Raw genomic sequence first — 23,945 nt, 5'->3', positions numbered from 1 at the left:
CTCACAGATCAAACACAGCGTAAGACGAGCCCATAAACAAGCCTTCAGGACCACTTATGACTTTCTGGGAGAGTGTGTGTGTGGGGGCAGATGGAGGGGGAGTTAGGTACAGAAATCAGCTGCTCTGTTTATGTACCTTTCAGTGGTGATTACCGGTCCAATCTGTCTGTTTAACAGAGGAAATATCATAGCCGAGGAGAGTGCGTGTGTGTATCTGTGTGTGTGTGTGTGTGTGTGTGTGCGTGTGTTTGTCAGACTGAGAAAGAGAGGAGGGCTGCATATGGTATAGTTGCAGTGGAGAGGGCTGGAGAGATGCCACCAGTTGTGTGGAATTAGAGCACCGGTGCACCAGTAAGTGTTTATTTACTTATATGTACAACCTTAACTGACTCAGGAGAGTGAAAGCAGAGGAAGCAGAGGACCACCACAGGCCAGAGAGGGAGGGGAGAGAGAGAGAGAGAGAGAGAGAGAGAGAGAGAGGATGGAGGATATGTGTCAGACATACTGTAGCCTTGGCACTCAGCTGTGTTTCCACGCAGCGCGGTGAAGGCTGTGTACTGTGTGTCAGTGAGTGGGCAGACACACTGGCAGGTAGGACCCAGCCTGTAGGAGGGAATATGTTTACATAGTTCGTTTACAGAGAGGAATATTCACGGAGATGAATAGATGACATTATACACTCCAAATATTATTTTTAATTCATTATAGTGCACTCATTGCAAAATTGGTGGCAATGAGTATTTTTTGTATGTGCTGTACAGAACACAGGGGTTCGGTTCAATTTTAACTGAAAGTGTAAACAGTTGAAGTCTTGTGGTATTAAGTTCAATCTGTAATGAATGGGCATTGATTTTCCTATACAGGAAAGCTTTTTCATTAGTGGTGACAAACGGAGTAGTTACTACCTGCCGCCACTAGATGGCTCCAAAGCTGCACAAATCCCCCATCGAGATCTGACGCTATAATCAGTGGTTTAGCGGTCACTGACAAACCAGCAATAACAGTCATCTTATGCCAAAATTTAAGACAGGAGACGTTTGTTGTTTTTGTTCTTGGATAAATTGAGGTCATAGTTGGTTCTCGGTCTTCCACTTTGGATGTCACGTTAATCCCCCAAGTCCCCGGAAGCGCTAGATAAAGCCGAGGTTGCAAAGTGCGTCACAGCGCGGAGCGACCGAGAATAACCGGAGCCTGCAGTCAGCCAGTCCACCACCGAGATTATCTCCTGACTGCTTTATTTTTTTTTTACATAAGAAACCCGCTCTGTCGTTTACGCCAACAACATGGTGAAGATTGCATTCAACTCGGCTCTTGCGCAAAAGGCGCTGGGCAAAGAAGTGCCAGCCTCGGAGAAGGTAAGGAGCCTGGCCGGCTTTGTGCGCTGCCTGAGCGGCCGTGCATGCTGCCCAGTGTCCGCAGTCTAGCAGGCCTTCCCCCGGCCGCGATCCAGCGACAGTGACCGTGGCCTTCATCCACATGCATTATCATTATCAGCGGGCCGCCATACCCTCGTTTGCTTATTGCAAGTACACCGCCGTTATTTTATTGGGTCGGATGGATGGATTTTCGCAATCTAGTACAGGGAGTGACAGATTGCACCTGATGCGACAGACATTGGGACCGCCCATCTTCCGAACAGCTGTCATGCAGTTTCAGTACAATTAGATGAGTGCGGAATCAAATGAGGAGCGATGCATTGTGGCTTACTTGGTTATTTATAACTGTAGCATTCTCGCTTTCTCTTTTTCTCTCTCACTCTGTGTGTGTGTGTGTGTGTGTGTGTGTGTGTGTGTGTGTGTAGGACCCTGAGTTGGCCTCTGCTCCAGAGGGCAGTGAAGGCTCTACAGGTCGCTGTCTGCTGACTCTACTGGGCATCGCCTTCATCCTCAGTGGGCTCATTGTTGGAGGAGCCTGTCTCTACCGTTACTTCACCCCAAAGGTAAGGGTAGGGGTGTTTGTGTGTGTGTGTGTGTGTGTGTGTGTGTGTGTGCGCGTGCACGCACTTATGCACTCAGGCATGTAAATCTGTGTATAGGCCTATGGTACATGGGTGGGTAAGATGATAGGCTATTTTGTTACTTTCTAACAGCTGGTGGTCCACTCCTCTTTGGTATTTTAGTTCTTTATTCAGACAGTGGGAACGTAGTCAGGGAGACCGCAGAGAAACCACTGGCAGGTCTGGTCCAAGGCCAGTGGAGGAGCATGTGGAAAAATACTTTAACACTCCAGCTATTGACATGTACCTTGCATTTCTGGGTCCGTTTTCTTGTTTGGTGGTATGTGTTTCTTATTCACATGGATAACTGGCCAAACGTAGACAACAATATTTACAGCACAGCTGCAATGGTGTTTAGTAGGAGAACATTTTCAGCTATCTAAAACATCAACAGTAAATGTCAGGTTTTGCAGTCAGTCCCTCAGAATCAAAGGGCAAGAGCTTCTATTTTGCATTTACTATTTTGCACTGATATTCAACCATCACACAGGGAGAAATCCATTGTAGAAGAAGAAGAGATTCCATTTTCTCCACAGACAGTAGCCTCAGTAGACCAGAATGCAATGCAGCATTGCATTGCATTGAGACATTGAGAAGAATAACTCCTGGAATCTGTTCAGCATCATAAATTGATTATATGTAAAGGTGTAAGAGGACTATGTGGGCACCAGGAGATATTTTCCTGCCTGTGTTTTTCATTGTGTGCATCACAGTAATTTATTATGTTTCCTGCAGAGGCTGTACCATGGTGCGATGCAGTTCAGCGACGTGTCCGCCGGGGTCGGGGGAGAGAACCAGCCGTACTACCTGCCGCGGGTGGAGGAGGAGGTGGAGATCTCCGACAACATGGCCGTCATCAGCGTCCCCCCTCCCCGCTTCAGACCCGGGGACCCCGCCTACATCCTGCACGACTTCCACAGGGTGAGCACAGAGGGCAGTCACGCTCCAGTACAGCACATACTGTGTGTGTGTGTGTGTGTGTGCTCCTGTATGTTTGTGTGTGTGTGTGTGTGTGTGTGTGTGTGTGTGTGTCTTTCTCTCTTTTGTGTGCTTCTCTCTATCACACACTTGGACACATACACACATTTAGACAAAAACAACGGTGCACTCGCGTGCATACAACAGATAATTAGGCAATTCATGCAGTTCAGACATGCTCTTTCCTGATTGCCTAACACTTGTGTGTGTGTGTGTGTGTGTCTGTGTGTGTGTGTGTGTGTGTGTGTGTGTGTGTGTGTGTGTGTCTGTGTGTGTGTCTGAGTAGAAGCTGACAGCATATCTGGACCTGACCTTGAGGACCTGCTTTGTGATCCCTCTGAACACCTCGGTGGTGCTCCCCCCTCAGGACCTCATGGACCTCTTCATGCAGCTAATGGTGAGGAGTGGTCAGCTTGTGTCCTCAGGGTGCTAACCTTTAAACCATCACCAGTGCATATGATCTGATGATGCAACTCCCCCATGTGATGTTAAACTAGAGTGAGCACCAATATAAGAAACCTGGCATAGACACACTGCAGAGCGTCATACTTCGAAAGCCACGCCCACCGTGGGGGAAAACAATATCGCTAGGAAATCTTAACAGATATGGATAGCCTGACAAGGTTTTTCCTGTTTTCGAGTAGACAAGTATGTCAAAGAATTATTTCAGCACGCTGCCTCCAACAGAGAGGAGAAGGTACACTGAAAAAATGAACTTAATTGGCCTCCATCAATGTCCTTTTTCAATAAAGCTGGATAAATGATTCCACACAGTGGCCTGAAGTGAAATACTTTGACATTTACCACTACTTAATTTAATCACCAGGTAAGATAATAAGTTGACTTTGAATCATTTCACTTCATATTTAAAAATTGGAAATACAGCTATGCTTTTCAGACTATAAGTTTGAGCGATGCTGACATGACATTGGTTGTTAAAGTGGATTGTTGTTAACTATCTTATGTTAGCTAACAAGTCAGTGAGATTTCTCATTACTTTTGCACCCTGGACAGTCAATACAGAGCAAACTATCCTGAGACCCACACAGGGATACAACTCATCTGTCTTATAGAGAGGAATTGGCTCAGTAATGTTAGCTTAGTAGCAGCGTAATGTTAGGGCAGCATGCAGCTTTTAAACACATTTTAACATTCAGGTTATCTTACAAGAATATAACTACATAATTACTGGTAAGTTACTGACCAGGGACAAAATGCTGGCCACATTATAAGTGTACTTAGTCTCAGGGTCCCAAAGTTTCCCCCTCTTCTACCATGTACCACTGTCAGCGCCTCTCTCCTTACGGCCTAGATCCCCATTTTTCTTCTCCATGGCTCCCTTGTGGAGCCCAAAAAACTCGGGAGCCCAAAAAACTGTAATTCGTGGTTTTTAAGTTTGTTGGCTGTGAAGCCCACCACACAACAGCTTTTAGGCATGTTTAATTTGGGGAATAATGACAATGATGTACATTCAGTCACACAAAGTGAATGGAGAACGGTGCAGCAGTTTCCCCCACGATGGGCGTGGCCTATTTTATGCAATGTGTCTATGGATGATAGAGGAGAAACTTGCACCACACTGACACAACACCTCAGGCTTACACATAAGCCCAATTCACACAGGACTAATATTATCTGGGGCATGACTGTAATTTGTAGTAAAAATTGCAGCACATATCACCTACTGTAATTTGGTGAAACAGAGGTCCCCTGATAATACTAATCCCATGCAAATCCAACTCTGTAATCTCAGCCAGAGTTTAGTTTCTGTCATGAAAAATGGAGGCAGTAGTGGAATCTATAGAGAAAGGTTTTGAATGCATGTCTGGCACAAACTTCCAAGTGACAGTGTGGGCAGTATCGAAAATAAACTTTTTCACTCACCTGCCAAGGGCTGTAAAACAAAAAAAAATGTACCTTCCAAGAATAGTTTTACTGGCCAAAATAGTAATATACATACATTTTTTTCAGTCTGGCTCGTACCGCAGCTACCTGGTGCAGGAGGACCTGGTGGTGACGGAGCGTATCGATGACATCAAGCCCCTGGGCTTCTATATCCGCCGGCTGTGTGACGGCAAGGAGACTTACAGAATGCAACGCCGCGCTGACCTCCCAGGTGTGGATGGGTGGGAATTACACATGGATTGTGCTTGACTGTTTTCTAGTCTAGGGATTAAGTTTACTGTGGTGGTGTGTACTATACTAAGTGTATCAGAGTAGAGAGATGCTATATATATTTTGGGAAAAAAAAAATCATTACCTGAAGTTTATCATTCAGTATTTCTAACACAAAGAGGATCCAGTCAGCTTGTAAAAGTTCTATCATTTTGTTAACTAAGTACTAAAGTTGTAAGTTTTAAAATACCTTTGTATGTTTTAATTTTGTGTTTCAGTCATTTTGTACTTGTTGATGTCCCCTTTTTTTTAAAATGGTAGATATCTAATTTTGGAACATAATTTATTTTATAACTTTTAGAGTATCAAATATGTACTGTAAGGACTAATGTGGGTGTGTGTGTGTTTGTGTCTGTCAGGTGGAGGAATCCAGAAGCGCTCTACAGAGGAGTGTTTCACCATCCATCACTTCGAGAACAAGTTTGTGACGGAGACCAGGATCTGCAAGGCCTGATGGGAAGGCACGGGGGGAGGGAGGACAGGAAAGAGGTCCCACTGAGATGGAGAGCGAGCGTTGAAGGGAGTAGGGAAGGAGGGTGAGAGATGACGCAGGAAAAGAGAGAGGGAGAGAAAGCTATCTTTCGGTGGTAGCAGAAAGTTATTTTTGTATAAAATTCTAACTCCAGTTTTTGCTTCTCCTGCTTTAGCCCCAGTGATGAGTGAATTTAAGTTACAGCGTTATAGCCGACTCCCCTTTCTGCTGTATTGCCTTTAACCTGCATAGGTCATTAACTCTCTTGCTCATGCGAACTCACTTAGTCACTAGCTAGTCTTGTACCAGTAACCTGCTCCAACCTGCTAACTAACGATTTACTGAGAAGTTTCCTTTCTTCTGTTGGTTTTCTTTTTGTTGCTATAGCTTCCTACAGACTGATGCTATCCTTGTTACTGTATTACAACATCGAATCACCTCCCAAAGGAAAGAGTTGTTAGTCATTCTGGTGAATATCCTGATGAAGATGTTGAGAAGTCATTCATATCAGACCTGTCTGTGTGTCAGCCTGCTGTTCCCATTGTTATCAGATGTTAAAGGGGTTTATAGAGCAGTCTTATCTCCCCCTGACAGAACAGTACAGTATGTTGCAATAAAACTAAACAGTTCTCATTTTCCTTTGAGGGGACCAGAGGTTCGCCAGCTCAGAACCCCCAGTCACACTTTGTAGATATTTCCCAGACTGCCCTGCTGCTCCCAGAGGCCTCTGTTGTCCTGCTGTGTGATGATGTTATGTATTGATGGTGTCATACCTGGTGGTGATAAGTCTAGCACCCTACAGGACCAGTGTTTGTGTTTGTGTAGAAACCTCATTTGTGAAAATGAAAGTAAAGGGTTGTTGATGAACTAAACGAAGCTAAAGGGAAATTTCACCAAACTTGACTTTTAGGTAATTTTTCTAAAAGTTCTGAAGTATTTTTTAAGTTATTTAATTTTTTTCAAATTTTTGAGTTCTTAGTTGCGAATACGCAATCCTATGACATCATCAAATTTTATTTCCTGAGATGGTTGTAAGAAAACACGTCCTGTGCTTATGTTCAGGATTCAGCAATTTTGAAGAATCCTAGATATTTAACTAGGATATTAATGTTTGTCCATTAAAAAAATTCTTTCAACAATCTTAAATGATGTAATTTGATGATTTCTATAGGATTTCATTGTCCTTGATTTTGAGAGATCTTAAGAGAAAGCTCACAAAACAGCTCAAACATTTTGCGAAATAATGAAAACAGCTACGTTTGCAGAATAACAACCTACAAGTCACTTTGAATGGTTTCCCATTTAATGACTGCACAGAAAGACAATCAGAGAGGAAGTCGGACGTGTGCTTGTAAAAACGTGTTTCTGTCTTAGCTTTTTAACAGAACACTGGAAGACTAGAAAAAACAACGTTGTGTGCAACTATTGAACTGAATTTCAATAGAATTTCAATTTCAATGTTTGTTGTTGAATAAAGTTACATTTCTTTACCTATAGAACATTTCTGTGGTCTGTTTTATAGTGTCGATGAGAGCAGTACTGTACAAGCAGCGTTTTGAAAACCACAATGCAATAAACCAGCACTAACGCTTGTATCGTCCTCCACCAGCCGTTGGCTTATCATGGGAACTGCTATCCAGTGCTTAATTTCTAAATGATGAGGTCCCGGAACACCAAGGGGTCGGTGTTCCCGTGAGTCGGTCTGGAGGGAAAAGGTTCCGGAATATAGCAAGACAACAAGCGCATTGGAGGCACGGTGGTGCTCAGTACAGCCATATAGCTTACTGTAGACCTAACAGCCTAAACATTACTAAATGACCGACTATATGGCCTTAGAGCTCCGACTACTGGGGACCTATAACAATATTTGATTATTGCATAGGCTACATAATGCTCATTTTACAAATCTGCCCTTCAAGTAGTAGACTAAAGATATAACTGCACTGTGCACATTACAACATAAAAATGCCCACATAGGCTACTATGAGACATCCTAATCATGCATAAAGGAAACTGCAATGGCTTCAACCATTTACCAGAGAAATACTGGTTTGAGTAGTTACGCATCAATATTCAATACAAATACTTTCATAGGATATCGACAATGTCAGCGAATATGCAATAAAACGTGTCGTGGTGCAGCTAGAAGTCGGCCTAAATGCGACACACTGCTGGACCGCGCTGGTTTTGAAATTACCACAGTGATGCGGCTTACAGCCCTTCACGTCAACCAATTCTCATGTTATTACCAATTATTTCTGGACACTCAGCATAACACAACATAACATGCACAATTGCCCGCATATTTAACTCTGGGACTTACAGGTCCACACTCCAAAAAATATCTGTTTCGCAGTCATCTATGCAAATATGAATTTCGATTGTCCCAGCAGAGACCTAATAGATTACAGAATATGCTAACACGTTTACAAACAAAAAAAAAATCATGCTTACCTTGTCTAATTTTCCAAAATAGTCCACACAGCGGACATATGGACAGCAAATTCAACTTTAAGTCATGACGCTGTCTGAAGTTTACCATAACACACTGCAGAGCAGCTCACTCATGTGTGAAGTGATTACTATGTGCTTGTTGTTACTTTCTAATAGGGTAATAACCTGTCTTCATATGGAAAAGAGACAGGTTTTTGGAAGGGAGGGGAAAGGAAAGAAGAGTCAACTATTGGGAGTATTACATGGCAGACAAAAAAAACAAAAAAAACGTTTCATGCCACCAGGTGCCGGGTCCACGCAAATAGGTACTGGAATGCAGGTAGTCCAAAATCGTGAGGTTAAGCACTGCTGCTATCTAATTTTGATGATCTCAAGCAAATTGAGCAATGTGGCAGGTACAGGGAGTTTCCACTATATTTCCTGCAGTATCTGGCATCTGGCAGTGAGACAGAGCTCATCCTTCATAACAGGAAAGGCTCACTCTTCACCAATAGCAGGGCCATACAAATTTAGAAAGAAGAGACAGCTTTTACTGAAAAATAGGTTTTTTATATGTATAATTCACAGTTAGAAACACAACCCCCTCCCCCCATTTTCACACAGATTGGATGTAAATGAGTTTTCCTTTAGTAGTTATTCCTACTAGACTCTCATTTGCTTTTAGGAATGCATTAATAGTTTAATTCTTAAGACGTTTTTAAATCTCAGAGGGTTTAGTGGTTGAGATTAAAATGTTGGTCCTTGGACAACAGGGCTCAGAGAGTCTTAGTCTAGTCCTCCTGTAAGTCTTCACCCTCTCCAGTGATGCAGGACAGGCGCCTGGTGAAAGCCAGGCTCTCCGGTATCTCCGGCCTGCTCAGCCGTCTCCGAAATTCATCAGTTGTGAAGTAATAAATAAGCGGGTCTAGACCAGAGTTCAGGCTGGCTAGGCAGAGCGTGACGGGGTGACACCGCAGAACCAGCTCCCTCAGGGTGCAGCTGCTCAGGGCGTTGGCCTTTGCCAGGAAGTCCAGAGGCATAGTGATATGGTAAGGAGCAAAGCACAGCAGGAAGACCACAGCGCAGCTCAGCACCATCCTCAACGCCCTCCGCTTTTCCCCTTGGTCTTGCACCACACCAGCTCTCAGCTCCCGAAGGCTCCCGGCAGTCAGGCAGGTGCAGGCCAACACCAGGACCAAGGGGAGGACGAAGCCCATCAGCTCCGCGGTCACCAGGAGGGCCCAGGCAGCCGGGACGCTGACACTCCGCATGGGAAGCTCTGAGAAACATACCAGCTCAGAGCCAGGCGCTGGGCTGGAGCTGGGGGCGAGGAGGAGGGCAGCAGCCTCTGTCCTGAGGTGAGGGTGAGCGGTGGTGTGCCCGGGGTCCAGGTTATGTTCATAGTTGGGGTTCCTTAGCAGAGGGAAGGGTAGACAGCACAGGCAGACTAGGAGCCAACCGGCGGCACATATACACAAGTCTCCTTTTCTCCTGGATGAGTTGTACCTCAGCGGTCGCATGATGAGCTCGCAGCGACGCACGCTTACACACACCAGGAAGAAGATGGAGGCGTACATGTTGACATACTTCAGGTAGAAGCAGATCATGCAGAGTGGATGGCCAAAGGGCCAGGTGTTGTTCAGGTAATAGTAGATCCGCAGAGGCAGAGAGAGAACCTGAGGAGACCAGAGAGTCAGGATAGTTGTAGAAGCAGAATTGAATACAGCAAATGTGACTGACACCATCTTATCTTTAGATACTGTAATATAGAGTGCTTTTAACTGTATTTTCAGCCTAATACAGAGATGAGAGATGACATAAATAACGTAGCAGCCAATCCACAAAGAAGAGGACATGTATGGGGAATGCCAAGAGTACGAGAATGTTATAGAAACCCATAATCTTATGAGACAAAACCATATTAAACATACAAATGTAATGTAGAAAGGATAGCATGAAAAGTTTTTCACCTGCATCAGGTCAGCTGCAGCCAGGTTCATCATGAACACCACAGCTTTCTTGGTTTCTTTGACATAGACCCGGAACACCCACAGTGCCAGCACATTACCCAGCAAGCCTGGCGCCAAGATCACACTGTACACCACTGCATACACATGGTGCTGGTACCTGCGTAGATCTTCACTGCTACCACAGCTGTGGTTGGCTATGGTCATCTTAGTCCAAGGGCAGGGCGCCGCCCCCCGTACAGGCAACCGTCAGGGTCGAGCGTCCGCTGCCTCGTTGACCAGTAAAGAGCTCGTATCTGGGAGGCTTCTTGTAGTCAGTCGTCTGGTGACAGGTGTGTATGAGCGTGCATGCAGTCCATCATGGCTAGGAGTTCATGGTCCTGCCTAACTTTAGTCCTGTTCTCTACTGCTTCACAGCAAAGAAAACCACACCAGAGACCTGAGAGAGAGGAACTGTCTTCCAGTGGAGTCTGTTTATGGTTCTGTATAAATCTACAGTCCGGTACTAAAACGCTGCCAGTCCTGGTCCGGTCTTTGTCTTATCCTGGTTCAGACTGCTTTCAGTCACAGTATCACTGCTCCTGGTAGAGGAGAGGAAAGACAGTGAGTGAGTCACCTCAAAGACATTTCCAGAAACTTGAAAGCTCTAAAATTGTGTCCAAAAGCCACAAAGAAGAAAGGAACACTGACATGGTCCGTTTACTCATGTCTCAGTATCTAGTGAAAAGCAGTGCATCGGTGTTTATGGACATAATTTTTGCAAAACCAGTCTGAGAGGACAGCATGTTTTGCATCTTATTTGCTTAGATAGCTTATACAGGTGATATCCTGGTAGGAAGAGAGAACTCTTTCACTATCATACGCATCTTATATTGTATTCACACACATGCTCACACACACACAGACAGCCATAATAACGACCTTTGCCTCCGGTCTATGTATATATTTACACGGCGTATAACCCAGTTAATTAAGTGTGTGTTCACAGCTTTTGCAGTGGCATTCAAATGTGCAAACCCACAGAGTAATTTGTGATAAGTCCTCCCACGGAGCGTTCAGTGCCGAGCATCTCCACCTGCAGAGAATAACTGGCGCTGCTCAGAGTGTGAAACGGCTTGAAGCAAGGCATGAGTGAAACTAGCGCGGTGAGCCAGGCCAGAGCGAGAAAGCTTCGCCTTCTGCATTCATTGTCAGGAACACGTGACGCCTTTTTGTGCCGAAATGAGTAATCCACTGTTTGAAAGAAGTGCCACCTACAGTTATGCAATGGCCAACAGCACAAGCCCTTTGTTGAAGAGTTTTATAGATATTGTATGATTGATTGTAAGATTTTTACCTAAAATACAGGATATATAGAATTTTAGAATGGAACTTCGAGCCATGGGTGTGATACTCAGCCATGTTGTCGGGATGGTGTGAATCTTACCAGCCAATAAGCATTCACAGTTGCCAATTACAGTAATGATGATTATTATTTATACATACTGTGTGCCATTAACTGCCAGCACATGCTTCCCTCTATTCAGCGCTCATTACAAGCCTCTCAGGCAGGACATTAATGAGGAGAGGCGGTTTGGAGGAGGATGGAGGGGACTTTGGACAGTTTGAACACTGGCTCGGCGCCCTGTGCAGCTCTGGATTAGGAGATGTAAACTCTTCCATATCCACAGCTCTCTGACCTCTGCCTCTGCTCTCTGACTGCCTTTTGTCCTGTTTCACAATCCTCGGCAGGGGCTCCCAGTAGGCCTGTGTCTCCAGCCCCCCTCTAGCTTTGGTGACCTTTGACCCTTGTGGGAATTGTTTCCCCATCAGTTCAACTTTATCGCTCATTCTTTCCCTCTGTGTCTCCCACATCTCTCGTTATTGTCGCGCTCTTACATATCTTTCTTTGTCCAAGAACTGTTAAATGCTGTCCGTATGATTTCAAATGACTTCTTCGGTTGGCCTTTCCTCCTTGTAGTCTGTGACAGTCGACTCATATCAGTATCAAAACTGGCTGATCTGTGATGCTGACTAATCACAAACCATCCTTTTTTGTGACTGAAATATCACAGCATGTTCTTGTCTTGTTGATATTTGTGTATATGCTAAGAGGACAACTGAAGAAGATCAATATTTAGTAATAACCAGACAAAAAGACTCTGTTTCAGAAAGGAACTGCTGCTCAAAATATGTCCCTACCTTTAGATTCAGTTGAACATGAATGCTCGGGTCTTTTCCAATGGAAACGCTAGTGTTTCACCCGCAGTGATTCATCTCTCTGTGGGTTGCTGGCGTGTCAGAGCTGCTCCAGCCAGACACGGCATCTGGCCTCTCGTATCAGCACCCAAATGTGTTTGCAGTGAGTGGCGGTGTCCCTCTCCACGTGCCTGTTCCAAGACACAAGACAGCCATGACCCCCGTCCCGTTACACAGACACAGAAACACACACACACACACACATAGAGACACACACCACACACCCCTACATAACAGACATTCCACACATTGGAGAAACACATGAGATCTCCCATGAGGCATGACTCCACAGTTAAAGTATCCCACCCCTCGTCCCAGGCTCCCACTCAAATTCGCAAACTATTGCAAATTGTTTCAGGAACAACAGTTAAGCTTACAGTATTGACGATGAATTGCTTACCTCTCAAACGTTTCTCTGGATAACTTGAGTCTCATTCGCATCACAGGCGAAAGACGGAAGAGTAAAGCATCAGTCAACACATGTGCCCCCCCTCCTCCTCCCGCCCCCGCCTAAAATGAAATACTATTCACTTTCTGTGTCCCGCCTTCTTTCTCTCTTTTCTCTCTCACTCTTTTTACCTTACCTTTTTCTGTCTATCTGCCGGCTCTTTTTACTGTGTTTTTTCCTGTCTTACTGTAAGTCTCTCTGTTCTCTCTCTCTGTTCTCTCTCTCTCTCTCTCTCTCTCTCTCTCTCTCTCTCTCTCTCTCTCTCTCGCTCTCTCTCTCTCTGTCTCTCAACACTCAGAGGTTTTAGCACAGATAGGGCTTCCTGTGAGCGCGGGGTGGGGGGTGGGGGGGTGGTTCTAGAGAATCACTGACACCATCATACTGTAACTTCTGCTATTAAATCCCTATCTGCTTGTGGGCGATGTATTTTGGTGTTGCATTCCTGATGATGTGTGAGCCTAAAGTTGCCCATGATGAAGAGGATGCTTTGAATCCCTTCCCAGTTATTCAGACTAATCAGTGTTCTGTTTTGTTTTTTGCCAGAACAATGATAACTCAGGTTCTCACTCTCATTTTGTTGTTTAAAGTTATCATCATAAAAAAAGGAAGTGGGAAGAGAGAATAGAGGAAGCTGACAATGTCTACAGTATACAGGATTGACAACATTACCATGTCAATACTAAAAATAAACACATATATGCACATCAACAACAAAAAAGTACTTTCCAAATTTTATTCTCATATTTCATTACTTGATAATGTTAGGAACTAAATAGCAGCAATGTAATGTGATGTTGGATGTGGAGTATGATGGAGAGATGTTTGGTGGGTATACAAAAAAGTTGTATAGTTTAAGTTTACTTTGTAAAGTATACTTTAGTATAAAACATATACCAACTTTAGGGAACTAAAAGTGTTCTTGTGAGTGTGCGTTTTTGTTACTCTTTGGGACTAAGTTGGACCACTTTTTAGTTTATGAAAGTATACTTGTTAGTATAAGTATAGTTTAAGTTAAGTCAACATACACTACCAGTACTTGATGGGACTAAAATAGTCCATTTAAGTTTATATCTGTATACTTTTAGTATACTTGAAGTTGACTTACACCAATACTGTAGTGTATGTATAAAGTGTATACACTACTGGGTAAACTGCAAGTAATATCACAGCATGCCAGAAGGCAGGGAGAACATGCAAACTCCACACAGAAAGGGGCGGGACTCAAAACCAAGATCTTCTGGCTGTGTGGCATCACTGATAACCACTGAGCCACCATGACACCCATTGATTTGCACTGTTAGGGTGCTGTATTTGAACCTGTTGTGACTTAGGTATACTTAAAATATACTTAAGTTACTGTATTTTAGGTATTTTTTTAGGTATTATTAAAACTATAAGCCTAAGTATACTATTCTCAGTACCTTTTTGCAAAAGTATAAAGTATTCAACAAGCCTAAAAGTACAAGTATAAGTTTAAGTATACTACTCTCAAGTGTACCAATTGCAAGTACAACAAAAGTAAAATAAAAGCAAAATAAGTACTAAGAGTGCGCTGGGGAGATACCAGATGCAGCGAGGAGGGGAAGGGGGGTTGGCAGACTTACAGTTGAACTGCCAACCTCAGAGCCTGGCAGTTACCGGTTTGGAGAGCGGCTGCAACTGCTGCCAACTGTTTTCACCTCTTAGCACTGAGAGGAAGTGCAGTGAAAATCTGTTGGCACCTGTCTACATTTATTTTACTGCCACACAAAGAAATTCTCCATCATGAAAGCAACATCGTGGAAGAAGAACAGAAACAAAAGTCGATGCCACAGACAGAAAGCGCGTATTTGCTTTTATTTACATTTACATACATTTACATAATTTCACACATTAGCTTAGCACATAACATTAGCACATAGCTTATTCAAAGTTGTTGCATTTTTACGAGACTGTGGTTTGAGAAGACAAACAAGGACACAGAAGATAAACATAACCAGCCTTATGCGTTCAGCTGTGATGATACTTTACAGTGCACAGAGAGAGATTTACACAGACTCTGTGCATTTACACGCAATGAAACGCACACACGCACACCATTTCCAGTGCGGATCAAAGATGTGTTTGTTCTGAAGCAGTTTCCTCAGGGAGTATCATCACATTAAGGTCAGACTGCTCTCGGGTCAGTTTGTAGTCAGACAGCTGTCACATGGAGGGAGGTCATCTCCTCCTGGGAAATCATTTTGTTGTCCAACTTTGCTCTTGTCAATTCAGTCTGTTTTCCATTTCAACCACATACATCACAGAGACATATCCGTTTGTCATGAGAAGAGGGGTTATATAGTTTAGTTAGGTCATCCTCCAAGGAATACAGATTTGGTTCTGAATACTGCTACTCCCTGTATGAGGAAATGCTCTCCATGCTCATCAGTCTTTGCTGTGCAGTGTGCCGAGAAGAGGTGCTGACTGGGGAGGAGATGAGAGAGGAGGTGAAGGAGGAGGTGCGCCTGGACAGGTGCGATCTGAATTCGGCTGTAAGAAAGTAGTAGAGCAGAGGGTTGAGGCAGCAGCTTAGGCTGGCCAGGCACAGAGACAGCGGGTGGAACTGATTCACGGCCAGCCTCGTGGCACAGTGGGACACTACACCCTGCTTCACCATCAGGTACAGCAGGAAGTTGAAGTGGTAGGGGGCAAAGCAGAGCAAGAAGAGGCCGGAGCAGCTCAGCACCATCCGCAGGGCGCGCCGCTTGTCACCGTTTGTCTGCTTGTCCGGCGGTTTGTCTGCTGAGGAGGCGCCTGAGGGAAGGCGGCGGCGGCGGCGGGTTGAAGGGCTGAGCGGAGCCTGTGAGCTCTGCTGATCCTGGATCTGCCTCTGGTTGAGGGAGCGGGCGATGCGGATGGAGCTGTAGCTGATGGCAGCGAAGGGAAGCACGAAACCAAACAGCTCAGCTAGAACCATCATGGTGACCACCACAGGGACAGGCAGTTGACGTGTGGGCAAGTCCTTAAAACAACCAACGTTAGTAGGGTTGGGACTGGAGACTGGCCTGGAGCTGGGGCTTGTGTACAGGGGTGATGACCCTAACCCTATGGGACCTTGGGTAGAATCAAGGGAATAGATCATGTTTTGGTTTGTACTGGCATGGACACTGACACTGGTACTAGTGGTGCTGCCGCTCCTCACCAGAATGAAAGGTGAGCAGCCCATGCCAACCACCACCCACACTATGATGCTGATCAACAGGTCATAACGACGCCTCCACCGACGGGCAGAGAATGGGTCAAGCAGGAACACACACCTCTGCACACTGATACACACCTAGAACCAGAGGGATCAGATAGAAAAAGAGGTGAGGTTAAGTTTATGGTAACTGTTACAACTCACATACACAGGGAGTAAATGTGTATTGATATACTTATTCCCTCAGTGGCTTTTATCAGAAGTTATGCATTGGATTTTAAAGGAAAAGTGATTGACATTTGACTCCTGTTAATGGAACTGAATCGACCGAGCTATCATTTGAAATTCCTTGTTCTTCTTAATGACCATCTTCCAGATCTTCCTGGGTTTTCTTATTCTCATTTTATCCCTCTTATTGGCTGCTTACCAGGAAGGCTATGGAGGCATACATGTTGAGGTATTTGAGGTAGAAGCAGAACATGCAGACGGCGTGACCAAAGGGCCAGGTGTGTGTGAAGTAATAGTAGATCCTGAGAGGCAGAGAGAGGACGTGGGCCAGGTCTGCCAAAGCCAGGTTTATCATGAAGATCACAGCCTTGGTCTTCTTGCTGTGGAGCGAAATACACAAGAGTTATCTATGTCCAGAATGTGAGTGAGGCTCTATGTGTGTGCTCATGCTTGTGTGTGTGTGTGTGTACCTAATATGCCTACAGAGGACCCAGAGTGCGATAGTATTGAGCAGGAGACCAGGGACGAAGAGAAGCAGGTAGAAATAGGTGTACAGCTGATACATGCGTTCCTCCCAGCTGTGCATATTATGGTCACATGACGAGGAGGAGTTCGCCAGAGACTCCGCCCACGAGACAGAATTATTCACAGTCATTCTCTCTCTCACATAAACACTGGTGGCATAATTCAACAAAACACACCATACACATACGCTTTTTCGTGGTCAAAGACAGAAATACTGACAGCCTTCTTTTTACATTATCAGAGGTGTGATGGTGTGTTTTGCAATCGTGAGAAATTTAGTTCTTTCACGTTTTCACTCATACACGTACGATCCAACACCTGCAACAGAACAACACAAGGAGAAATGACAAGAAATGGAATTAATACTCCAACAATTGTTTGGTACATTTGCAGAAAAAAGAAAAACATTGATTGCTACCTTTGTTACCAATTTACTTGCAAAACAAGAAATATGCAGCAAGCTGGCCTATAAAGTAATCAATAAAGTTTGGAGTGTTTCATATGTGCAGTGTATTTCTGTAGGCATACCATCACTTTAAATCAAATAAAACTGGGCTATGAAATAGATGGTAGAAAGGCTGGTTATAAATCAGAGACTCCCTCTGCCTATCCAAAGATTACAGAAGGAAATGTCTGGGAGAAAGAGGGAGCAGCTACTCTGCTTATCAACCGAACCATCAGCCTTCCTTCTGCCATCAAGACAAGACCAACACCCTTCCTCTGCTGGGCCCCGAGGGGAAACAGAGAGCGCACACCACAGATTTTGCTGGTCTGTCTAAATTTTGTCTCTTGCCCCTATTGGCTTTTTGGACTGTCAATCGAGTGCAGTCAGCCAACTGATGACTTTACATTAAATGTGCACAGTTGTGCTATTATCTCCTCAGACTTGATTTTGAGGTAGTAATACATGGGGAAACTTTTGTGGTAACTCTGGTTAGTAACAGAACAGGACACGTTACATTGTGTCAGCATCGTTGCTTTAATAATCATACAGGAAAAACATTTGAATAGCATTTTTACCGTTTGTCTCACACTTTCTTCTGTTTAAATCTTAAAATTGCTAAGACTTTAAAGCAGTTACTTCAAGTAATGATGCAATAACATGATCAAGCTTGTCAAAGAGAGAGAGAAAGGGGGAGAGAGAGAGAGAGAGAGAGAGAGAGTGGTGAAGCTCCGTCTTTGATCAAATACTGTTTAAAAAACGCTTCTATTTTGGCTGAGAGTCATATGGAGTGTCAAAGATTCAGTCTAACATATTTCGTTTTGTGACAGGCTTATTTGATCATAACGTACTGTGAGTTGCAATTGTCTTAGTGTTTGTGAAAAAACAATATTGTTACGCAGTCGCTTTTGTTTTTGTGTCTGTGTGCAGTGTGATAATGTCTGATGGCTACCTTCAAACTTGAAATTGCCCTGGCAGCTAGATACGAAATACATGATGTCAAATGTCCACTGCTGTATCAAAAAACAATTGCCAATCATGTCAACTAAACTCCTGTTTACATTTTCCATGACCATCTAATATGACTTTAATCATACCTGTAAAATAAAACTCATCATATGTGCATACTGAGTGATTTGGATATTGCACCAAGTGCCAAGTGAAAGAGGATTAAATCACAAACCACTTATTATCAGCAAAATGTGAACTGTGAGTGTGATCTTAAGATGATACGACAGCACAGCATTGCAAAACAGCCTCACAGTCCGTATTTCTGTTTGAGCAAAAGAACTGTGGTATTACCTTGTGCTTTCCTCTCGCTAGATGACCGGCATGGGTGGAGGGGAAAGGTCAGACCCAGGAGTGACCACCAGCGACCACATGCCCCTGCTGCATGTCACTTTCACACGCCTCTGTAAACAGCAGAATGGACGAACACATACACAGTCCTCTTCAAGCTTTAGCAAGCACCGTAAACAAAACAAAAAACCCTCGTGCACATTTGCAAAAAGGGGGAAACAGCCAACCTGCCAGTGTCTACATGTGAACAGGACAGCAGCAGTGACAAGTGGAGGGTGTATGCAATGCATGTGTTTGTGTATGTGTGGGTGCATGAGGCAGTTTCTGGTGCAGCTTGTTCTCGGTATTAGCGGGCTTTCTGTGCCTTGATGACGAGGGGAAGTGGTTCTGATTGCAGCAGCTCTGCCCCTACGTCTGCAATGTTATTCTACCATTAGCTACGTCACTCTGTCCCTAGCAACTCAGGCGAAACTCAGTAGCATGCACGATAGGGTACAGACATAGGGGGAGTTTTTGGTTAGGAAAACACCAAGACAGAACGTGCAGGTAAACACATATAGATTTAGAAGAAGACTGGCAGACAGGCATACAGATATCAGTTCCTCTTACCTCTGAAATGGCTTAGGCTTGCCACAGCAGTTGCTCGGGTCCGAGGACACAGCAGAGACTGATCATTGAACTTGTATTCTAATGCATACCTACACACTATATCCTCTGGTTATTAATGTCCCTGAACTATCTAATAAGTAGTCTGGTCAAGTATTCTTTCAATTTGCATACTAGGATTTCTCTCTCAGGAGTTCTGCGTACATCTCATTTTGGTGCTGTGAGAAATATGCAGCAACCAACTGCTTCCCCTTATCAGATATTACACTTCCTTCTTTCTCTAACCGTATTTTATCAGCTTAGTATTAAATATTATAAGACAAGGTGGGTCTCTGTGTAGCTCCCAGACAATTCCATCAATGCTTTAGTCCTCTTAAACTTTGCGAGGCTGCAACTCCTCTGTCCTGTGGCTATTTGATTGAAAGCAGTGGCTTCTCTATACTACTGCAATACAGTCACAGAGGCAATTGTGGGCATAAAGGGCAATAAGCTCTGCACGTGACTTGAAAGCAGAACCGTGGTTCAGCAGAATGGCAGTGGTTTCACACCTCCAAATGCACATGAGGTCGCACCTAAAAAAGAGTGTAGCACACACCTTCGTCTACACGTAGTTCCCAGGCTATGTCACCCGCCTATATGGTTTTCTGTGAGCCTTCCGAACTTCCTGTGCTGCTACAGTTTTCTTTCATATCATATCAGTTATCATATCACGGTTCTGTATAGAGCCAGGACAGACACTTGATTAATAAACATAGAACACATACCACCAAATTGTGGTGAATGGCAGGTGGAGTGTGTATGCATATATTAAGTGGAGCATCTCCACTGTATTTGCCAATAGAACTCTTATCAGGTTAGAAAGTGAGTGCTAGTTCCACCAAATGACCACTAGAGGTCAGAACATGCCAATACAGGCAGTTTACTACACATTATGAGCAGGAAACAGAATGCTCCTTTAAAGGAGACAAAGGAAGAGTAAGTTTGAGTGAGTTTTCTCTTAATGTTGCAAGTATTTGGGCCGCATTTTTAACATGAACCGGTCAAGAGGTTAAGGTCAGTTCTTGCATGTCTTGCTACACTCCCACTATCTTACATCCTGCCCTAATTCTGTGCACTCCAGTATATTCCTCCTCCTCTCTGCCACCCCTGACCCAAATCCTCCAGTCGCTCTACTGTTGTCTGTAATTCTCTGCTCGTAGATGCATATGGTCACATCACTCACACGACCAGAGAGGCCTACTAGGATTACTAGATCTCCCTCACTCTGTCTGTCTGCCCTTGTGTCTCTCTCTTTCTCTCTCTCTCTCTGTCTCTCTCTCCATACCACTGCAGCAGGTACACTTCAAAGTGGCCTAATTACATTCCCTAGTAAGGCCATGATTCTGTTACTATCCCTAGCTCTGCATGTCTCCATGAAAAGTATGGATAAACAACTTGTACTAACATGTTGTATAATGTCCCAGACTGAACTATGTTCCCTTCTCCAGTAAGAGCCTTTAGTACACACACAGAAACATATAAGGCTCCTTGGTGGCGTTCCTTGGTAGCTCCATGGGAAGACTATGGTGTTATGACTGCTGGGCTTAGTCCGACTAGGTGCGACCATGATAAAAATGAATGCACTCGTGGCAAACTTAAGGCACTTTGGATGAAAGCATCCACCAGATGGCCCACACAAAAACACACAGAAACTGACCAATACAAAACAACTCAATCCCCTGGATTTGCTGACTAATGTAATGACTGTTTTGCGCTATAAGCAATGCAACACTTTGTATATGGCATGATTTTGTGTGAATATGTAGCCAGTGTGTGTGTGTCTCAGTACTTTGGAGTGTGTGCACATTGATGTGTGTAAGAGACTTAGAGCAGATCTGTGGTCTAAAGCCAGATTAAGACAGAGAGAACTCATTCAGAGGCAAACAATGGACCATTGCTCCAGTCATAATAAGCATTTGGCCTGTGACACAGCACACAGGCCAAGGTCCTCGATTGGATCAGAGCTGCCTTCTGGCTCCAAGAACAAGATCACATTAGGCGCTTGGTGAAAATGAAGAACCATAGTATAACAACTCCCCTATCAATCCAAATCTACATTCCCCCTGACAAAGGGCTGTCCCTGTTCAGAATAAGGTCGACTGAACCAAGAGCAGGTGTAGCGGGAGAACTGTAATAATAAATGCAGCCAAGAAAGCAATTCAGAACAGATATTTAATGGCCTCAAACTTCAATGTGAGACACACTCAACTCAGCAGGTCAGGGTGCTGCTGTGTTATAATAACAATGGAACTCACCACACTAAAGAGTGTCAACATTAATCTCTAAAATGATATACTGTGAAAGCTTGAACAATATAACAATGGAAACTCAGGCTCAGAGTGTTACAAAAGAACTCAACAGCACATTTCAACAATGCGGACAAAAATCTCAAATCTTATTCACAATCCAGTGCATTTGTGAGTGTGTGTGCGTGTGTGTGTGTGTGCGTGTGTATGTACTGTTAAGCCTGAGTGATACTGTGCTTGAGTCTCTTATAGAGGCCCCTTGTCCCTGGTCCGTCACAACTGTCCTGGTGTGGCTGGGTCTGTGGTCCCTTAGTGTTCTCTCATTGTAAATACACACACCCACACAGATACACACATTCCCCTGCTCTCCAATGGTGGTTAATCTGTAAAGCCCAGGCCATACCTCAGGACTTACCTCAAGACTTAACTAATCTGCTAAGTTATGTGTTTGTCACTTCCAGGACCAAACTGCTGATTGCTTTATTTTTTCAAGTCAAGTTCAACTTCAGGACTCCTGTCTTTCAAACCCAGCCTGTCCTCCTCCTCTTTCCTTTTCTCCCTTCTTCCCTGTTGAGTCAGAACTGAGTCTCAGACAGCCTCGTCTCTTTGCCGTTGCTGGCCAGTGTGTTTGTGTCTCTGGTGAGAGTGTTTGCTGTGTCCTGGGTCTCAGTGTCACTGCTGGGGTGTGTGTCGCTACGGGGGTTGCTCTCAGGCCGGGTCCCGGACCCCTTGCCTCCTGTGGTCAGGCTTTTCTGGAAGCTCTCTGAGGTGAAGTAGTAGACCACAGGGTCCAGGCAGCAGTTGAGGCTGGCCAGACACAGAGTGATAGGGTAAAGAGTCCGGGCAAAGCGCTCCACAGCACAGTTTGCCAGGGCCTGGGTTCGCACCAGAGCGTAGAGGAAGAGGATGGAGTTGTAGGGGACAAAGCAGATGATGAAGATGCCCAGGTGGACCAGGATCATCCTTAGGACGCGCCTCTTGCTCTCACATCCGTGGCCAATGGTCACCGGGCGACGGAGTGTCCGCAGAACCAGCGAGGAACACACCAAGTTGGCCAGCAAGGGGAGCAGAAAGCCCACAATCTGGGAAGAGAATAACAAATAAATGTTAATGTAAAGGTTTACCCTCCCTGCCATGGGTCTGGTTGGGTTAATATGGTACAGACTGATAAAAAAAAGAGTAAATATGTGTATTTGCGCAGCTATCAGACCTTTCAGACCACCATCCATACTTCCCCATCCCTGCCCCTCCTCACTCACCTCGATGAAGATGGTGATTTTGGACAGGTAGGTCCTCCAGGTGCTCTTGGAGAAGCCCTCGAAGCAGGCTGTGGCTCGGTTGGCCCTGTTGATGGTGGAGAAGAAGGTCACTGATATCCCTCCTCCCACGATGGTCAGCCACACCGCCGCGCACACTAGCGCCGCGTTCCTGCGCGTGCGGATGGAGCGGGAGCGGAAGGGGTAGACGATAGCCAGGAAGCGGTCTACGCTGATACAGGTGAGGAAGAGCATGCTGCCATAGATGTTAGTGATGAAGGCCGTGCCCGATACCTTACACAGTCCATCTCCAAATGGCCAGTGACGGTTAACGTTGTAGAAGACCTTGAATGGCAGCGTAAAAACAAACACTAAATCAGATAACGCTAAATTGGTCATGAACATTGTGGTCTCATTGCGCATCTTCATCCGAAAGCAGAAGACGAAGAGGGCGGCACAGTTGGTGATCAGGCCGAGGACAAAGACCACACTGTAGACCACCGAGTACAAGTTGTACTTGAAGGAATCGTCGATGCCACAGTCCTCCATTCCGGTCTCATTGAGCACCAGGCTGGCCATGGTGAGAGCTTAGATCAAGGGTGCAGTAAAGCCGTCAGGAAAGGGGCGAGTCAGGGCGGATATCTGGGGAACGGGGGTGTCAGTGGGGGGTCCACCAGTCAAGCCCCCTCCTAGCCATCGTGGACATTCACACACACAAACGGAGGCAGAAACACTCAGGATGTGAGACGACGGGGCTGCTCAATCCTCCTGTGGAGAGAGAGGAAAAAGCACATGGTCACTTCCTCACAATAAAACTAAGAAGGGACTAAGGAGCAAACAACTCCAGTTGTTCAATGCAAATGGAAGCTGTAGCATGCTGAATGGTTAGGTACCATTCATATGTCATTATTGCCATATACCACAATGCAATGAAAAAATAAGTGCGATATAAGAGTGATATTATAATAATACATAATATTAAAAAATAATAATCGCATTCACGTATACCTTTGAGTAAAACAAGTATGTTTTAAAATTGTATTTCATAATTTATACCAAGGAACACTAAATTTAAATTTAAAATGTCTTTAATGTATGTGTAAATTACTATTTGAGTGGCAAATGTGAGGGATACTTCTCAAAAGGGCATCAGTCATTCATGCAACAGCTAAATAAAACTGCCAGATATATCAGACATCATTAATTTGAGTTCCTACTATTTACAAGGATCCACAACCATCTACAACGTCCTTTTGACTGGGACTAACAAATACAGGTGTTCAGTTTTGGCGAGTTATCAGTTAGTTTAACCTTTACTGTTATCTTGAATGATGAAGCATCAACATAATCCCAACAGTAAATGTAGGCAGCCTTGCACTGGCATCTGTATGTTCATATGCACATTTGTTATGTATGTATGATTTTACCTGACAATGA

The 23,945-nt window shown here is 44.5% G+C and overlaps 4 protein-coding genes across 5 annotated transcripts; 1 reads left to right on the top strand and 3 right to left on the bottom strand.

Moving 5' to 3' along the window:
• The first annotated feature begins 982 nt into the window (after positions 1–982).
• On the top strand, positions 983–7,122 carry LOC139662608 (integral membrane protein 2A-like). Its single transcript, XM_071541306.1, has 6 exons — positions 983–1,355; positions 1,802–1,939; positions 2,732–2,917; positions 3,261–3,371; positions 4,946–5,090; positions 5,509–7,122. Exons 1-6 carry the CDS (start codon positions 1,284–1,286, stop codon positions 5,601–5,603), a joined length of 747 nt encoding a protein of 248 aa, XP_071397407.1. The 5' UTR covers positions 983–1,283; the 3' UTR covers positions 5,604–7,122.
• Positions 7,123–8,624: 1,502 nt separating this feature from the next.
• gpr174 (G protein-coupled receptor 174) lies at positions 8,625–12,880 on the bottom strand. 2 transcript variants are annotated; one of them, XM_071541305.1, is made up of 4 exons: positions 12,844–12,880; positions 12,203–12,390; positions 10,025–10,602; positions 8,625–9,730 (listed from the first exon to the last, which is right to left on the bottom strand). In XM_071541305.1, exons 3-4 carry the CDS (start codon positions 10,226–10,228, stop codon positions 8,846–8,848), a joined length of 1,089 nt encoding a protein of 362 aa, XP_071397406.1. In that variant the 5' UTR covers positions 10,229–10,602; positions 12,203–12,390; positions 12,844–12,880; the 3' UTR covers positions 8,625–8,845. The 2 variants fall into 2 exon arrangements, with proteins under 2 accessions (XP_071397406.1, XP_071397405.1); XM_071541304.1 differs by lacking the exon at positions 12,844–12,880 and adding an exon at positions 12,660–12,724.
• A 1,654-nt stretch (positions 12,881–14,534) lies between these two features.
• On the bottom strand, positions 14,535–19,352 carry p2ry10 (P2Y receptor family member 10). Its single transcript, XM_071541301.1, has 5 exons — positions 18,971–19,352; positions 18,365–18,474; positions 16,566–16,938; positions 16,295–16,475; positions 14,535–16,005 (listed from the first exon to the last, which is right to left on the bottom strand). The coding sequence occupies exons 3-5, from the start codon at positions 16,748–16,750 to the stop codon at positions 15,079–15,081; spliced, it is 1,293 nt and encodes a 430-aa protein (XP_071397402.1). The 5' UTR covers positions 16,751–16,938; positions 18,365–18,474; positions 18,971–19,352; the 3' UTR covers positions 14,535–15,078.
• A 1,963-nt stretch (positions 19,353–21,315) lies between these two features.
• On the bottom strand, positions 21,316–23,087 carry lpar4 (lysophosphatidic acid receptor 4). The gene is made up of 2 exons (XM_071541302.1): positions 22,512–23,087; positions 21,316–22,334 (listed from the first exon to the last, which is right to left on the bottom strand). The coding sequence occupies exons 1-2, from the start codon at positions 23,085–23,087 to the stop codon at positions 21,828–21,830; spliced, it is 1,083 nt and encodes a 360-aa protein (XP_071397403.1). The 3' UTR covers positions 21,316–21,827.
• Positions 23,088–23,945: the final 858 nt, after the last annotated feature.

Source organism: Centroberyx affinis, unplaced genomic scaffold (assembly GCF_046629955.1).
Source record: "Centroberyx affinis isolate AG114_WGS23_722 - 3 ecotype Tasmania unplaced genomic scaffold, CSIRO-AGI_Caff_v1 ptg003850l_1, whole genome shotgun sequence".
NCBI lineage: Eukaryota > Metazoa > Chordata > Actinopteri > Beryciformes > Berycidae > Centroberyx > Centroberyx affinis.
This window is presented reverse-complemented; position numbering and strand designations above follow the sequence as displayed.

Excerpts from the sequence above, each read along its gene's own strand:
- LOC139662608 (XM_071541306.1), top strand. The coding sequence starts at position 1,284 with ATGGTGAAGATTGCATTCAACTCGGCTCTTGCGCAAAAGGCGCTGGGC. Across the intron at positions 1,940-2,731 it reads ACCGTTACTTCACCCCAAAG|AGGCTGTACCATGGTGCGAT; the intron begins GTAAGGGTAGGG and ends TGTTTCCTGCAG. Across the intron at positions 2,918-3,260 it reads TCCTGCACGACTTCCACAGG|AAGCTGACAGCATATCTGGA; the intron begins GTGAGCACAGAG and ends GTGTCTGAGTAG.
- gpr174 (XM_071541305.1), bottom strand. The coding sequence starts at position 10,228 with ATGACCATAGCCAACCACAGCTGTGGTAGCAGTGAAGATCTACGCAGG. Across the intron at positions 9,731-10,024 it reads CTGCAGCTGACCTGATGCAG|GTTCTCTCTCTGCCTCTGCG; the intron begins GTGAAAAACTTT and ends TGGTCTCCTCAG.
- p2ry10 (XM_071541301.1), bottom strand. The coding sequence starts at position 16,750 with ATGACTGTGAATAATTCTGTCTCGTGGGCGGAGTCTCTGGCGAACTCC. Across the intron at positions 16,476-16,565 it reads GTCCTCTGTAGGCATATTAG|CAAGAAGACCAAGGCTGTGA; the intron begins GTACACACACAC and ends TTCGCTCCACAG. Across the intron at positions 16,006-16,294 it reads ATGCCTCCATAGCCTTCCTG|GTGTGTATCAGTGTGCAGAG; the intron begins GTAAGCAGCCAA and ends CTCTGGTTCTAG.
- lpar4 (XM_071541302.1), bottom strand. The coding sequence starts at position 23,087 with ATGGCCAGCCTGGTGCTCAATGAGACCGGAATGGAGGACTGTGGCATC. Across the intron at positions 22,335-22,511 it reads AAATCACCATCTTCATCGAG|ATTGTGGGCTTTCTGCTCCC; the intron begins GTGAGTGAGGAG and ends TTCTCTTCCCAG.